This window comes from Trichomycterus rosablanca, chromosome 11, assembly GCF_030014385.1.
Source record: "Trichomycterus rosablanca isolate fTriRos1 chromosome 11, fTriRos1.hap1, whole genome shotgun sequence".
Lineage (NCBI taxonomy): Eukaryota > Metazoa > Chordata > Actinopteri > Siluriformes > Trichomycteridae > Trichomycterus > Trichomycterus rosablanca.
In genome coordinates this window covers 5,684,622-5,700,302 of record NC_085998.1, presented here as the reverse complement: position 1 = coordinate 5,700,302, position 15,681 = coordinate 5,684,622, and the positions used below count along the sequence as shown (strand labels likewise).

Below are 15,681 nucleotides of genomic sequence, written 5' to 3'. Positions count from 1 at the left end.
ACAAAAATGCTATCCAAACCCAAATGCGAAGGACTCTAGAAGCTTCTGTGTGGTACCCATATCTCTACAAGTTACACCACCAGGCTACAGTTCTAGATTTCAGGTCATGAGAAACCTAGAACTGATTCACATAAATTAGGGAGTGGAGCTGCACTACAATCATCAGCGAGACTTCAATACAGAAAAATCTACAAACAAAGTCAGTAAAATGTTTTTATTGACTGAAAGGAGAAAAAAATATTGAATAAAAATTCAAGTACCAGAGTTTTCGACTGATCAGTGACGGCAGCAAGATTTCCAGGCATCAGCAAAAAAATATACCGTTTATTAAAAATGATTCGGCCCTGAAAACAGTTCGTTACTGCAGCTTCAAAAAAATACTTGATTTGAAAATACGAATCTGTTAAACTTTATATCATTTTGATAGAACGTTGTTAAAAAATGTGCAGAGATCCTGATGAATGTTGATGAAGGATCCAGTTTGATTCCTGAGACGTGTTCATGATTATTGTAGTGCAAGAAAACAGTCCATTATTTATTCAGCCAGTTTAGATCAACATCAACAACCTGTTTAGCACTGACCAGATCAAAAGATTATAGACACCTGTAAGAACATTGTTATAGCATTTCTCTTATAGATTATTGTGGGTTTTCTAAAAATCTGCTGGGTCATAAGTATACAGACAGCAGTTTAGAGGATAATTGTGTTGGTGTAGAAAGGTCTATAATGTCATTTAACTTTGTATCATGACCTCCTGATTCCTCATCACTGATAAATTCTAGTAAAAGTACATTAAAAATGATGGTCTCTTTACCAAGGTTGGTAAAAAAAAAACCACAAACCAAATCTCCTTGTTCAGACCGGGGGTTGTACAAGCAGCAGCAGATTTACAATTGGGAATAGGATATGACTACCATGGGAGATGAATGTGGAAAAAGTCCAGGAGAAACAAACTTTAGTTTAGCTTTAAGGTGCTAATGATCTGGTCATCTACACAAAGTTCTTCTCAGCATGATGCTTTTAATGAGCCCCCGCTCATCCCCCAATTTGGTCAATTCCAATTCGTAATTGTGAATCCGCTGCCACATTGCACACCTCCTGATCTAATTAAAGAGATCCAGATCAACACAGGCCCCCTCTGACATTTGTCCAATCTGTGTCAGTGTTTGGTTCACACGCAGAGCAGTACCTTTCCCCAAAACGTCTGACCTTTCCTTCCATAAACATGTCCAATTGTGTGGACACCCAGCAAGGCTGGCGGCTTTGCTGATATTCAAAGTTGGGAGTTGGGACAGTAGTGTTGAGTTTTTGGCCACATTGTTTGTTTGTTAGAATTTTAACATCATGTTCAACACTTTGGTTACATTAATGACAGAAACGGTAGTTACTCATTACACAAGATTATATCGAACACAGTCATGGACAATTTAGTGTCTCCAGTTTACCTCACTTGCACGTCTTTGGACTGTGGGAGGAAACCGAAGCACCTGGAGGAAACCCACGCGGGCATGGGGAGAACATGCAAACTCCACACAGAAAGGACCCGGACCGCCCCACCTGGGGATCGAACCCAGGACCTTCTTGCTGTGAGGTGACGGTGCTACCCACTTAGCCACCGTGCCGCCCTTTTTGGCCACATTAGCAGAATTTTGTCTGAAAGAGAAAAGAACGATGACACAGTACCAGCTGTGAAGTCAGGTGGTGGCAGTATTTTGCTCTGGGTCTGTTTTACTGCCAGTAGAACTGGTGCACTGCAGAAAGTGGATGGAATCATTAAAAAAAAGATTACCTCTATTCTTGGATATAGCCGAGTGTTCAAGCAGCACAATGCTCCAACACAAACGAAGTCCTGACCTCAACCTTATCGAGAACAGAGGGACTGTATTGAAAAAGCAAACCTGTACCAGTTAGCCAAGCAAAAAATCCAACCAGAGATGCACCAGAAGCTTTTCGGTGGTCATAAACTAATGATCCAATGGACATAAAACTAAAAATTAGGACTGTTGTCTGTATATTTTGACCATATATAGATGTAGAGAAACTTTTGATCTCAGCATACTGCAACCTGATCAGTTGTTATGATTGGTTTAGTTCAGACTAAACAGTTCATACTGGAGCAACCACCTTCAGAATGATCGAGATAGTGTTGTTGCAGTTTTGTTTACACTGACTGGGTTCAAATCCTCCCACTGCACTGGCTGAGCAGGGAGCTGACAGAACCGGTTGTACCGCATCCTGACGATGAGTTAGTGAACATGTCAATGCACTTACAGAACTCGGTTCTGTGGACGCTCGTCTAATAAGTAAGAATGAAAGTCTGTCAGGGGCTTGGTCATAAACACAATCAGAACACAGTGGAGAAGTCAGAGCGCCCCCTGTTGGTTCAGGGTTTTATCTGACAGAGCTGATCGATGTCGGCGTCGTGCCCAAGTCGAGTGCTGTAATCAGAATCCCAGTCTCTCTCGAACACGTTCTGGAGCTGTTCCCTCACTGTGGGTTCTACCGACGAGGAGAAGGTCTGATTCACCACCAACGCAGAACCTGCTGTGTTCACAAAGTAATCACCTGACCAGTTCGACGTTCCTGTACAATACAAAAGAGAAAAATCAGATTCTGAAATCAGAGTTCAGCTGATTTAGCCACATCCACTGCTAACCAAAGTATAGAATCAATTATAGAAAATAATATACACTGATCAGCCATATCATTAAAACCTCCTTGTTTCTACACTCACTGTCCACTTTATCAGCTCCACTTACCATATAGAAGCACTTTGTAGCTCTACAATTACTGACTGTAGTCCATCTGTTTCTCTGCATGCTTTTTTAGCCCCCTTTTCACCCTGACCACCACAGAGCAGGTATTATTTAGATGGTGGATCATTCTCAGCACTGCAGTGACACTGACATAGTGGTGGTGTGTTAGTGTGTGTTGTGCTGGTATGAGTGGATCAGACACAGCAGCGCTGCTGGAGTTTTAAAATACATTGTCCACTCACTGTCCACTCTATTAGACACTCCTACCTAGTTGGTCCACCTTGTAGATGTAAAGTCAGAGACGATCGCTCATCTATTGCTGCTGTTTGAGTCGGTCATCTTCTAGTCCTTCATCAGTGGTCACAGGACACTGCCCCCGGGGCGCTGTTGGCTGGATATATATTTGGTTGGTGGACTATTCTCAGTCCAGCAGGGACAGTGAGGTGTTTAAAAACTCCAGCAGCGCTGCTGTGTCTGATCCACTCATACCAGCACAACACACGCTAACACACCACCACCATGTCAGTGTCACTGCAGTGCTGAGAATGATCCACCACCCAAATAATACCTACTCTGTGGTGGTCCTGACCATTGAAGAACAGCATGAAAGGGGGCTAACAAAGCATGCAGAGAAACAGATGGACTACAGTCAGTAATTGTAGAACTACAAAGTGCTTCTATATGGTAAGTGGAGCTGATAAAAAGGACAGTGAGTGTAGAAACAAGGAGGTGGTCATAATGTTATGGCTGATCGGTGTATATGGTTCCAACTCTGTGGCAACACTTTGGGGAAGGTCCTTTCCTGTTCAGACATGACTGTGGACCAGTGCACATATCAAACAAGATCTGGTTTGATGAATCAGGGGTAAAGGAACTCCAAAGGCATTCAGTACAGACTTTAACCCTACTGAACACCTCTATCATTAACCTGTGTGTCTCATCCAACAAGTTTGCTCTCGTCACTGAATGTGCCCACAGGTACATGCCAAAATATTTCCAAAAATCACAAAAGAGTTGCGGTTATAGCTTAAAGTAAAGAATGGGATTTGAATTTTTATTAATTGCCTATTGTTTTTTAATAAGATAAGTTTATGGCCAGCTGTCCACATACTTCTGGCCATACAGTGTATAAGCACACAAAAAATATTAAGATTTTCATACCGATATACGCCACTTGGTCTGTCACCATGTACTTATTATGGTTCACTCGAGCATACGGGATTTTCTTCTGACTCGGACTGGCAGGAACGATGAAGATTTTCTGCAGAGGGAAAAAGAGACACAGTTTTAATAAAACTAAAAACTTAAATGATCAGAAAACATGACAGAATAACTTTTGATAAGCTTGTGGATGCATGAACATCATTTATGATAATATAAATCAAAATCAGTGGGTTTCTGCAGGCAGGTGGTAACAAAACCCCTCAAACCCTCCAGATCCCTCACAAGTAGGGCTGGGCGATATGGATCAAAAATTATATCTCGATATTTTTTTCTGAATGGCGATATACGATATATATCTCGATATTTTTTTATTCCATAAGGTAATAACAAAAAGACACTTCTGAGACAAAGCTACATGTTCCAATTTTTTTACAGGCACTTTTATTAATATTCATGCTGGGGAAGCTTCACACAAGAACTATTTTTGCTTAAAAAAAAAAAAAAAGAGCTATTCTAAGAAAAAAAAAAGTTGTTTTCTAAGGCATCTCCTGTTGTCTAACGTGAATTACAAATATATTGTCTGGCCCTTTAAGAATGTTAAGTGTACTATAGGGCGCAGGGAGCGAGTGTGTAGGGAAGATGTTGGAATGACACGGTTTCCGGCTGAGCTTGTGTGACATTAAAAGTAAAACCCCGTTAAAGTAAACCCCTCGTTAACCCCCCACCCCCCCATGTTTGGACTTTATACATTATTTTATGTATATGTCGCCACAACATTTACATTTACATTAATATTTTATTTTACTGTATAGAACTCAGTTCTGTAATACAGGCAGCACTAATCGTTCATGTTACTGTGTAACTATTACAACATTTAATGCATTTTAATCAGCGTTCTTCTTCATGCACTTTATTATTATTTAACAGCTTTATTTGTTGTTTAATTGCTGTTTGCTCCTTGTTTACTGCAGAGTTAGTTCATGCAATTTAATAATGTTTGGTTGTTTATTGGCCGACAACAAGAAATACTATAATAGAAGATAAATAAATAAATGACGTGTCGGACGTCGGGCGATCGTCCAGTATAAACTAACACAACCACGTACAACATCCAGTACAGAAATTCCCATAATGTTTGTTTTTACAGATAGAGCAAATATATGCACATCACATATACAAACACAAGAGTCAGAACAACAGGAGACGCACCGTTACGTTATTATTACTTTCTCAACACTTAATGTGAAGTAAATACATTTACATTTTACATTTACATTTTCAGCATTTAGCAGACGCTTTTATCCAAAGCGACTTACACAATGAGCTGAACACAATGAGCAATTGAGGGTTAAGGGCCTTGCTCAGGGACCCAACAGTGGCAACTTGGTGGTGGCAGGGCTTGAACCGGCAACCTTCTGTTTACTAGTCCAGTACCTTAACCACTGAGCTATCACTGGCCCAAATACGTGCATGTCAGCGCGTGCATGCGCTTGTGTTGGTTTTTAAAACAAATAACGACTCGTTTTCTTGTTTTTTAACTTTGGGATTTGAAGTGAAAAACGAATGAAGGTACACGGAGCTGGAACCTTTTATCTGGACTTGTTTTCGGCGTTCTCTACAGAATACATTATTCTGCTGCTCATCTGACACTTTGAATTCGAACCGTCTCCAAATAATTACAAAATTAGTCATTATTTTTCTTTTTAGTAAGCAGCTCCTCCTCGATAGCTTCTGTCATGTCTTTATCCGTCTCCATGCTATCGCTGCCTGCAGGACTTACTGGTGAAGCGGTGGGGGCAGGGCGAGTTGTGTTCAGTGAGGGAGGGGGGCGGGGCAGGTGAACATGTGCAGAGACAAACTGGGAGAAGAGAAAGACGAACTGTCGGATCTAACTGGAACGCAACATTTATATCGATATACGCGATATTGTCTTATCTTATATCGCGTATGAAAATATATCGATATTTTTAAAATATCGATATATCGCCCAGCCCTACTCACAAGTGTAAGTATCATTTGACTAACTGTAGACAAACAGCACATAATGCTACTCACCACCTGAACGTCCAGTTTGGATTTTGGATGCTGTAATGAGGCGAGAGAGCGCAGGTACGAGAGCATGATCGGAGAACTGCTTCCCCAACAGCTGATCAATAACCTTACATGAACCTTTCTCTCGTAGGCTACACGCCTTAACTCAGTATCTATATCAGCCCAGTACCTACAACACACACACACAGCATTTATCAGACGCTTTTATCAGCATTTATCAGACGCTTTAATCCAAAGCGACTTACAGTACTGTGACACTATACAATCTAAGCCAGTGTTTCTCAACCTTTTTTCAGTCACGGCACCCTTTAAAAGTGTTCAAAATCTTGAGTCACCCCGGTCTAAAATGTATTAAGAAGCACTTACTCTCTGCATCCCTCCTCGCACCACGCCCCCCTCCGCTCGATCAACACGCCTCCCTCCCCTTGGTGAGCCAGCACGTACGACTCGTTTCCTTTTGTTCAGATCGGATCTTTCGCAAACGACTAATCGCTATAGGCAGCGGACGCAACCCGCGTTTATTTATTTCAATAACGTCAGAATATTTTTGACGTCACCCCTGATAAAGCCAGACGGCACCCCGGTTGAGAATGGCTGATCTAAGCAATTGAGGGTTAAGGGCCTTGCTCAAGGGCCCAACAGCAACCTGGCAGTGGTGAGGTTTGAACCGGCAACCTTCTGATTACTGGACCAGCAGCTTAACCACTAGGCTACAGCTGCCCTATCAGTATCAATTAATAATTAAGTGTGTAAATTAAATGATTATGAGCCAAAACATTAAGACCACCCTTCAATAATGCCTATTCTGTAGCACTGGTACATGTTTCTCTGAGGGATCGAAGACATCGCAGGTTCCTCGTAATTTACATGTTGAATGCAGCAGATCTGATCAGCATAAAGACCTGAGGGACTTCAATAAAAACCAGATCATTATGACCAGATGACTGGGTTGAAGCATCTGCCAAACAGCAAGGGGTGTGACAGACAGCCATGGTGAGTAGCCACTAACAGTGGCCCAAAGAGAGATGAGCCACTAACCACCGACAGGTTGTTGGGCGGCCAAGGCTCATTGTTGCCAGAGGACATGAAGGCTGTGGTGTCTGGTACAGACCAACAGAAGATCTACTGTGGATCAAACTGCATCATTCTGTGGCACTACGAGATTATTATTATGAACCGGTGGCACATGAGACTGGCGGAGGACGTGGCAGGCATCCGCGATTGAGTCGTGGTCCACTAAGGGGAGGGGCGCATGGCGAAAGCCGTGCTTGGCATCCATGCTCGAGCCGTGCCTTATCTAGGGGAGGGGGGCGTGGTGGAAGCAGCACTTGGTACATGCGACCGAGTGCTGTTCCACCAAGGGGAGGGGGGGCGTGGCGTGAGGCGCAAGTTGTGCTCGGCACACGAAGGGGGGGCGCATGCCTAAAAAGGTTGAAAATCCCTGGTCTAATGCATGTATAATGGGCACACAGGCATCTGAACTGGACATTGGAGCAATGGGAGAAAAGGATGCCCTGTAGGACAATTCAGTTCCAAGCATAAGGGGGGAAAAATGTTATTGTTAGCTGAGAGTAAGAGGGTAACACACCGTTTGTGTGATGAATACTCCATGGTGGGCAGGTAGTTCATCACAGCGATGTAAACAAACTCCTGGGCATCGCTAATGACACTCAGAATAGATTCAAGATCTGCAGTTCTTCCCTCCGCACACAGAGACGTAGGAGAACTCTGCACAAAATACAACCAAACGTTCTTTCAGATATAAAATCTCAGATTTACTAACAGCAATGTTATAAAACAATCAAAAACAATCAAAAGTGTTGAGCTCTATTCATACCGAAAGGTAAACTCTAGCGTCAGTGTTGTTGATTGACAGCTGCATGGGCGTGTCCTTATTAAAGGCTGTAGCGTATTGGCTGGGCCAGGGGACGGGAATCGTCTGGCTCTCACCAAGGAACCAATAAGCTTCGAAGATTTTCTCAAGGTCCTTAGCGAGACAGCTGCAGTCGTACACCACCGCGCCCAGCTCCTTCACCTACAATATGATTCAGAATAATTAAAAGAAATACCCATAAATACCTCTGCTCATAGTTGCCAAATAACTTTTGGTTATTACACAAATGCTCTTTTGACTGGATGGGCACAAATTCCCACAGGTGTACTTGAGACACCTTCTCAAAAGATCACAAAAGGGTCACACTATTTTAAAACCATTTGTTTTTGTTTTTAATAGGCTGTCCAACAAGGTAAGAGGGGTAAAGTATATGCACCTGAGTCAGCGATCTCCAGTCCATGTTGGCACTGCCAATGTAAATGTGTTTCTTATCCACCACCCAGAATTTGGTGTGCAGCACTCCAGAGGTTAATTCTTTCATATTCACACTCCTCACATCAGCACCTGATAAGCAAGCACACACACACACACACACACACACACCATGAGCTTTATTGTACTAACATCATCTTTTTCATGCAGTCTTCTTGGGAAGCCTTTCTACATGACTTGAAAAGTGTCTGTTGGAATTTGTGCCCATTCAGACGATAGAGTCGGTGAGGTCAGGCAGTGATGTCAGAAGAGAAGGCCTGGCTCACAATTCAATTTTAATTTATCCCAAAAGTGTCGAGTTGGGTTGAGACCAGGGCTCTGGAGCACCATTACACACAACTAGACAAGGGGCATAAGCATGCCGAGACCTGTTAGCAATAGATGTGGCAGAACCAACTTAATTTAATCATTAGGAGGGGTGTCCACATACCGGTTTATGGATTCCTTTAATAAACATTATAGTATTACAGCTTTATTAAATAGTGGAACAGTGGTCTCTTTACAAAGATTGGAAAAAACCCAAACTGCTACTTAATTAAAAAAAATTAAATTGGGGTACACGGGTGGCACAGTAGTTTAAAAAGCCAGACCACCTTCAGCTCACAAGTTCAAGACAACGCCATCAACCTGAACGGGCGTTTATCATATACAACTGGCCATGCCTGAGGGAAAGAGGACCAACCGGATTCCTCACTGCTGCAGCAGAAATGCAGCCTCTTATGTCTGTTAGGGGCGCCTACACTACGTAGTTGTGGATGATTGCCAGAGAGCAAAGCTCCACTCTCCGCAGGCAGTAACTTGTGGGTAAAAAGAAGCAGCAGGATGTTTGTAGTCTAAGCTCTTCTGAGTCAATGCGAGGGGGGGGGGGGGGGGGGGGGGGGGCACACTGGGCCCTTGACCAGTATACAGCGGTTGATGAAAATGAAATGGAACATTGTTTGCGAGCCAGGCTGACATCAACGCATGACCTTACAAATATCTTTAAACAGAATTAGCTGAACTGAATTCCCACAGACACTCTCCAAAATATCATGGACATTCTTTCCAGAAGAGTGAAGGCTGTTACAGACACAATGTGGGGACCAAATCCATAAAAAGCTCATAATCAGGCGTCTGCATACTTTTGGCCATATAGTGTCTTCGTTACAGAATGACAGACAGACAAACAGACAGACAGACAGAACTCACCGGACTTAATTAGCAGCTGGATATCATGCTTTGGTTGTTTTTCCTGAGGAGTGTTGACTGCAATTCTCACTGAAATTCTCCCAGAAAGATCTGCAAGTTCCTGCAAAATCCTCTCACCCTGCGAAGCACCCACACAACCAAACTGTACATCAAAATCAGCAGTGCCATCAATCATGTGGTAATAATGCATCATCTATTTAGTACAGAATAATACAGACTGGCATGTTGTCATGCAACACTGTTAGAATGAGCCATTCCTGGAGACCAAAGAACCTTCTCAGCTCTGTTTACTAAACAGTTTAATCTATAATCATCACATGATCCCTTCATTAAACAATAGTTATGGTTTTGGATTTGTTTATTTGTTTAATACACGTGAGCGGACCTGTTTGGCTGTAGGTTCGTGAGTTCGCGTATCGTCGTTGGTGAGGGTCCAGTAGAAGGAGGCGATATCCAGACTGCTCTGAGCTTCGGAGATTAGATTCAACCAGGTCTCATAAATGGATGTATGAACCACGGTGGAGTTAAACTCTAAACCGTCCGGTATGCTCTCCACCAACACCAACCTGCACAGAGGGATGAGGAACCAGATCTGTCATTCTAGAGAGAGACGTCACCACAGCCAAAAGTTTGTGGACACCTAACACTTTTGAACATCACACCCGCACCATGAACATTAATATTGACTTTGTTGGTTCACCGATACACCAACGTCCATTTATTTGTGAAGCATTCCACTAGATTCCGGAACTTGACTGTGGGGATTGACTGCCATTTAACTGGTGATATATGCTGGCTCGAAGTTTGTATTCTAATTCATCTGACGGTGTAGTATGGAGTTGAGGTTGATGTTAGTGCAGCACAGTTAAGTTCCTTCACATCAACCTCACCTGACCAATCAGATCAAGCAGAGCAGGAATCTGATGACCTGATGTGCTGGAAGGGTAAGATCCTGTGATGGTCATGTTGCAGGTCACCTTACAACCAGTCGTATTGCCAGTGTATGTCTATTTCATGTACCTGTTAGCAATGTGTGTGGCTGACATAAATGAACCCAGAACAATTTATAAGGGGTGTCCACATACTTAAGGCCATGTTGCATAGATATAAGTGTGATTGCTCTCACCTGCAGGACTCATTACACAAGTGTGTTGTGGGAGGACTGTTCTTCAGAGTGGATGAAAAGATGGAGATGGAGGGAGCAAAGACCATTTGGAGGAGAAACGCAACCAGCATCAGAGTGGTGAGACAGGTGATGATGAGAATACACCTGGAATACTGTATGAACACACACACAGACACACACACACACTTATATGAACACACTAGATGGGGTTTTATCTTCCTAACTGTGCCTTATTATGCAGTCCTATCTGTGATTATAAAATCTTGAGTGTAGTTCTGATACCATTAAACACTGTTCTAGAACACTCAAAGTTTGGAAGCCCTCAGTGTGGAGGTTTTATAATCCATTGTGTGAAAGGTTTGGGACCATTAATGTAATACTAAAACCTTCAGTGCAGACAGAAAACCATCACTGCAGTTCTAAAGTGTTCTGAGTGAAACTAGCAGAACTATGGATGCAACACTAGAACCCTTAGGGAGAACATTCAAAAACCATAAGGGTAGTTTTAAATCCATGGGAGCTTTATGACTTTCAAGGCAGCACTACAGCCACCACAGTCCTCAAAATAGTGTGGCAGTTGTAGTATCCTCCGTCTAAAGCGCCCAGAACAATTAGTGGAGTTTTAAAGGGTGTCCCAAAATTCACGCAAGATTTGAATTTGGCGCCATTTGTGCGGTACAGTGTTGCCAACAAAAAAAAAAGACAGCGTGACAGCTCACAGTTCAGGGTTATTAAAAATGGAGCGCTACACGAAAGAACAACGCGTTTTCATTGTTGAGCAATATTTTAAAAATAATGAAGGTTTGGCAGCTACAGTTCGCAATTTTCGTACAAAATATAGTCGGAATAGTGATTTAACTTCATCAACTGTGAAGAGATTAATTAAAAAATTCAGGGAGACTGGATCAATTAGTGATCTTAGACACTCTGGCCGTCCTTCAACAAGTCGTTCAACACAAAACATCGAAGCAGTTCGTGAGAGTGTTGCTGAGAGTCCAGGAACATCAATTCGGCACCGTGGTCAAGAATTGAACATTTCCAGAAGCTCTCTACAGCGTATTCTCACGAAAGATTTGAATCTTCATGCTTACAAAGTTCAATTGAGTCAAGAACTGAAGCCTACTGACCACGCACAGCGAAGAGAGTTCGTTGAATGGATTTTGGAACAACAACAAGTGGATGCCGATTTTTCGAACAAAGTCATCTTCAGCGATGAGGCTCATTTTCATCTTGATGGCTTCATTAATTGTCAAAATTGTCGCATTTGGGGTTCAGAAAATCCACGAGTGATTGTTGAGAAACAAATGCATCCACAACGTGTCACTGTTTGGTGCGGATTTTGGGCTGGAGGCATCATCGGACCATTCTTCTTCGAAAATGCGTCTGGTCAGGCAATAACAGTTAATGGTGCTCGCTATCGCGACATGATAATCCAGCTTTTTGTGCCTAAATTGCAAGATATGGATGTGGACGACATGTGGTTTCAACAAGACGGTGCCACATGCCATACAGCCCGAGAAACAATTCAATTACTGCATGAGTCATTTCCTGGTCGTGTAATTTCCCGTTTTGGTGATCAGAATTGGCCGCCCAGATCATGCGATTGGACTTTTGGTTGGACTTTTTTCTTTGGGGTTTTTTGAAGTCTAAGGTTTATGCCATCAAGCCCACGACCACCCACGCCTTGAAAGAGGAAATTGAGCACTGTATCAACGAAATTCAGCCACATTTATGCAAAGCGGTCATGGAAAATTTCGACAAAAGAGTGCGTATGTGCCAGCAAAGCCGTGGAGGCCATTTACCCGATATGCTATTCCATACATAACCCTATACTGTATACTTTATGAATCAATTAAAAATTTACAATTTTTAATTAAAAACCTGTGTTCTCTATCAAAATTACTTCTTGCGTGAATTTTGGGACACCCTATAGATTAATTAATGCTATTCTAGAGTCATCTGGTGTCTGTTCTAGAACTCCTAGAGAAAAGATTTTAAAACGATCAATGAAGCTCCAGAACCCTCAGTATGAACAGATGTGAATGAACAAGTAAATATTATATATGGCAAACGTATGTGGACGACAAACCATGAGCTTGGCATCCCATTTTCAAACCTTATTCATATTTATTTATTTATTTATCAGGATTTTAACGTCATGTTTTACACTTTGGTTACATTCATGACAGAAACGGTAGTTACTGCTTACACAAGTGAGTTACCTCACTTACATGTCTTTGGACTGTGAGAGGAAACCGGAGCTTCCGAAAAAAAAAAAAAACGTCACAGACACGGGAAGAACATGCAAACTCCACACAGAAAGGACCCAGACCGCCTCCACCTGGGGATCGAACCCAGGACCTTCTTGCTGTGAGACCGAGCCACCGTCCTGCTTAGGCATTATTTATAAGGGCTGACCACATACTTTTGGCCATATAGTGTGACTTATAGAGATGATTAATTGAGATTGTTTGTGTTGTGTTTTGTACCTTAGCAAGTTTAAAAGTTTTACTCAACTCCACATCCACCACCTGCACATAAACCAAACCATGTTCATTACATCAGGTTCTCGGTACATCTTAAAATAAAAACATTGGTTTCTGATTACACCTCTACAATAATTTATTTAATAATAATAATAATAATAATAATAGTTTAATAAGAATACAGGACAAATATTTAGACAAAATGACACTGACTAAAGCAACTTCTTCCTGGGTCACGTGAACAACTTGATGGATGCAAATCAATACATCATTACAAAGCCAATTCAGATTGTTGCAAATCCCTGAACTGTACCTTCTTATATCCAACATCAGACTTCATTCTGAATCACTGACACATTCACAGAAGAAACTGGAATCAGTCCTAGAAGAAGCACAGATCAGACAAAACATTGATATGAATAAGTCCTACATCTCATGACCATTTGTTTAATTCATATGTGAGTTGGGCCACTAAAATAAAGACAAAAATATTTGTATATATATATATATTCGTGTGTGTGTAAGTGTTTGTGTGCAAGTGTTTGTGTGCACATTGTGTAAATGTGTCTGTGGGGTTTTATGGGAAGTTTAAAAAGCTAACAATGCAGAAAGAACTAGTCTCTGGTGACTGTGCAAACCACACAAACACACACACACACACACTAAACAGTACAAAACAAAAGTGGAAGTGGTTTGGTGAGGGAAAAAAGCAGGTGATCATTAAATCACGAGAAAAAAAATCTCTGGTTTTATTGTATATAAGCATGACTTAAAGGTTTAATTTTTCCAAAATATTACATGTACTATTGATTCCATCCTTAATTTTCTCATCACCAAAAATGTAATAATAATAATTACAAGTTTATATATTTGTGGTATTACAATTACTACTAAATTAGTAACAACAACCAAAATAATAATAATAAAAGTGCCCAGTGTTTCCCGATGAAACTGGAGCTGCTGCAACCACGACCAGGACAAAGCTGCTGATGAAATGAATATAAAACTTCCTTGACAAAACAACTGGTCATTTATGACTAATGTTTTGTAATGCTGGAGTCACTGTATGTGAGAAGACAGTATATGGTATACAGTGGCAGCTGATTTGACCCTTAAGAAAAAACACAGCTTTAACACATCTAGAATAAAATATGCTACTGCAGAAAAGCAGAAGAGAATGAAACTCATAAAGCCTGCAGCACTGAACCAGAACATCTACATGCTAAAATATTAAAACCTCCTGTCACTTTCAGACATGCTCGATCATCACTTATGGTTCCACTTTTAAAAATGAAAAAATTGAAATGAAGAAGCCTGCACGTGAGAAGTCATGTGCTAAATGATTAAGACATGACAAACACAATGTGTGTGTGTGTGTGTGTGTGTTTATTTATTAGGATTTTAATGTCATGTTTTACACACTTTAGTTACATTCATGACAGGACAGATAGTTACTGGTTACACAAGATTCACCAGTTAATACCAAGCACGGTCATGGGCAATTTAGTATCTTCAATTTACCTCACTTGCACGTCTTTGGACTGCGGTAGGAAACCGGAGCCCCCGGAGTAAACCCACGCAGACACAGGATCGAACCCAGGACCTTCTTGCTGTGAGGCGACAGTGCTACCCACCGTTTGTTTGTTTATTAGGATTTTAACGTCATGTTTTACACTTTGGTTACATTCATGACAGAAACGGTAGTTACTCATTACACAAGATTCATCAGTTCACAAGTTTAAGTCATGGACAATTTTGTATCTCCAAATCACCTCACTTGCACGTCTTTGGACTGTGGGAGAAAACCGGAGCTCCCGGAGGAAACCCACACAGACACGGGGAAAACATGCAAACTCCACACAGAAAGGACCCGGACCGCCCCACCTGGGGATCGAACCCAGGACTTTCTTGCTGTGAGGTGAAAGTGCTACCCACCAAACCACCCGTGTGTGTCTGTCTATTGTTTTTTTAGATCATTTTGATCATGGTGGATGATGATCATGGTCTAAACCAGTTGCAGAACATCGTGTGTTAAAACATTTATTGTTACACATAAATCCAGTGCAGAAATTCAGTTGAAATCTGATTAATCAGAGCAGATTTTGCATTGCTCAGGGGTCCAGGTGTTGTGCCCCTTACATCTTGCAAACAAAAATACTGTGTTATGAATGGCAAAGCTGTCATGAATTAGAGGTTTTGGTTCCAGTGACAATAACAGTTTAAGTATTTAAAACATTTACACACTGAATGTACATTTATTTCAGTATATTGTTTTTTTTTTATTGTATGTTCACAGTGTTCCGTACAGTTGAACTGTTTGTAAATTGTTCTGAAGATATTACTTATATGCAGAGGAATAAAAGAAACACACAGCACAGCAATTTAAACCGAATAAGCTCTACTGATTGTAAAGAAATACTCAAATCCATGTTTATTCTAGTTAATATATGTAAGTGAACGGAACACTGTTACAGTGTCGAGTATGAAGGAATGAAAGTGTTTATTTACCTTTTTAAGTGTCTCAGCTTCACTCCTGCTACTTCATTCACTCATTTACCATTATTACAACTGTACAATCACTC

At 41.4% G+C, this 15,681-nt stretch overlaps 1 protein-coding gene across 1 annotated transcript; it reads right to left on the bottom strand.

The window, feature by feature from the left end:
* Positions 1-200: 200 nt before the first annotated feature.
* Positions 201-13,153, bottom strand: pld3 (phospholipase D family member 3; the record flags this gene model as incomplete). The annotated part of the gene is made up of 10 exons (XM_063005017.1): positions 201-2,584; positions 3,919-4,018; positions 5,977-6,142; positions 7,562-7,701; positions 7,811-8,008; positions 8,244-8,371; positions 9,488-9,605; positions 9,873-10,053; positions 10,614-10,765; positions 13,103-13,153. Coding segments are annotated over 10 exons (1,434 nt in total), but the record flags the coding sequence as incomplete, so codon positions are not given.
* Between the last annotated feature and the right edge of the window lie 2,528 nt (positions 13,154-15,681).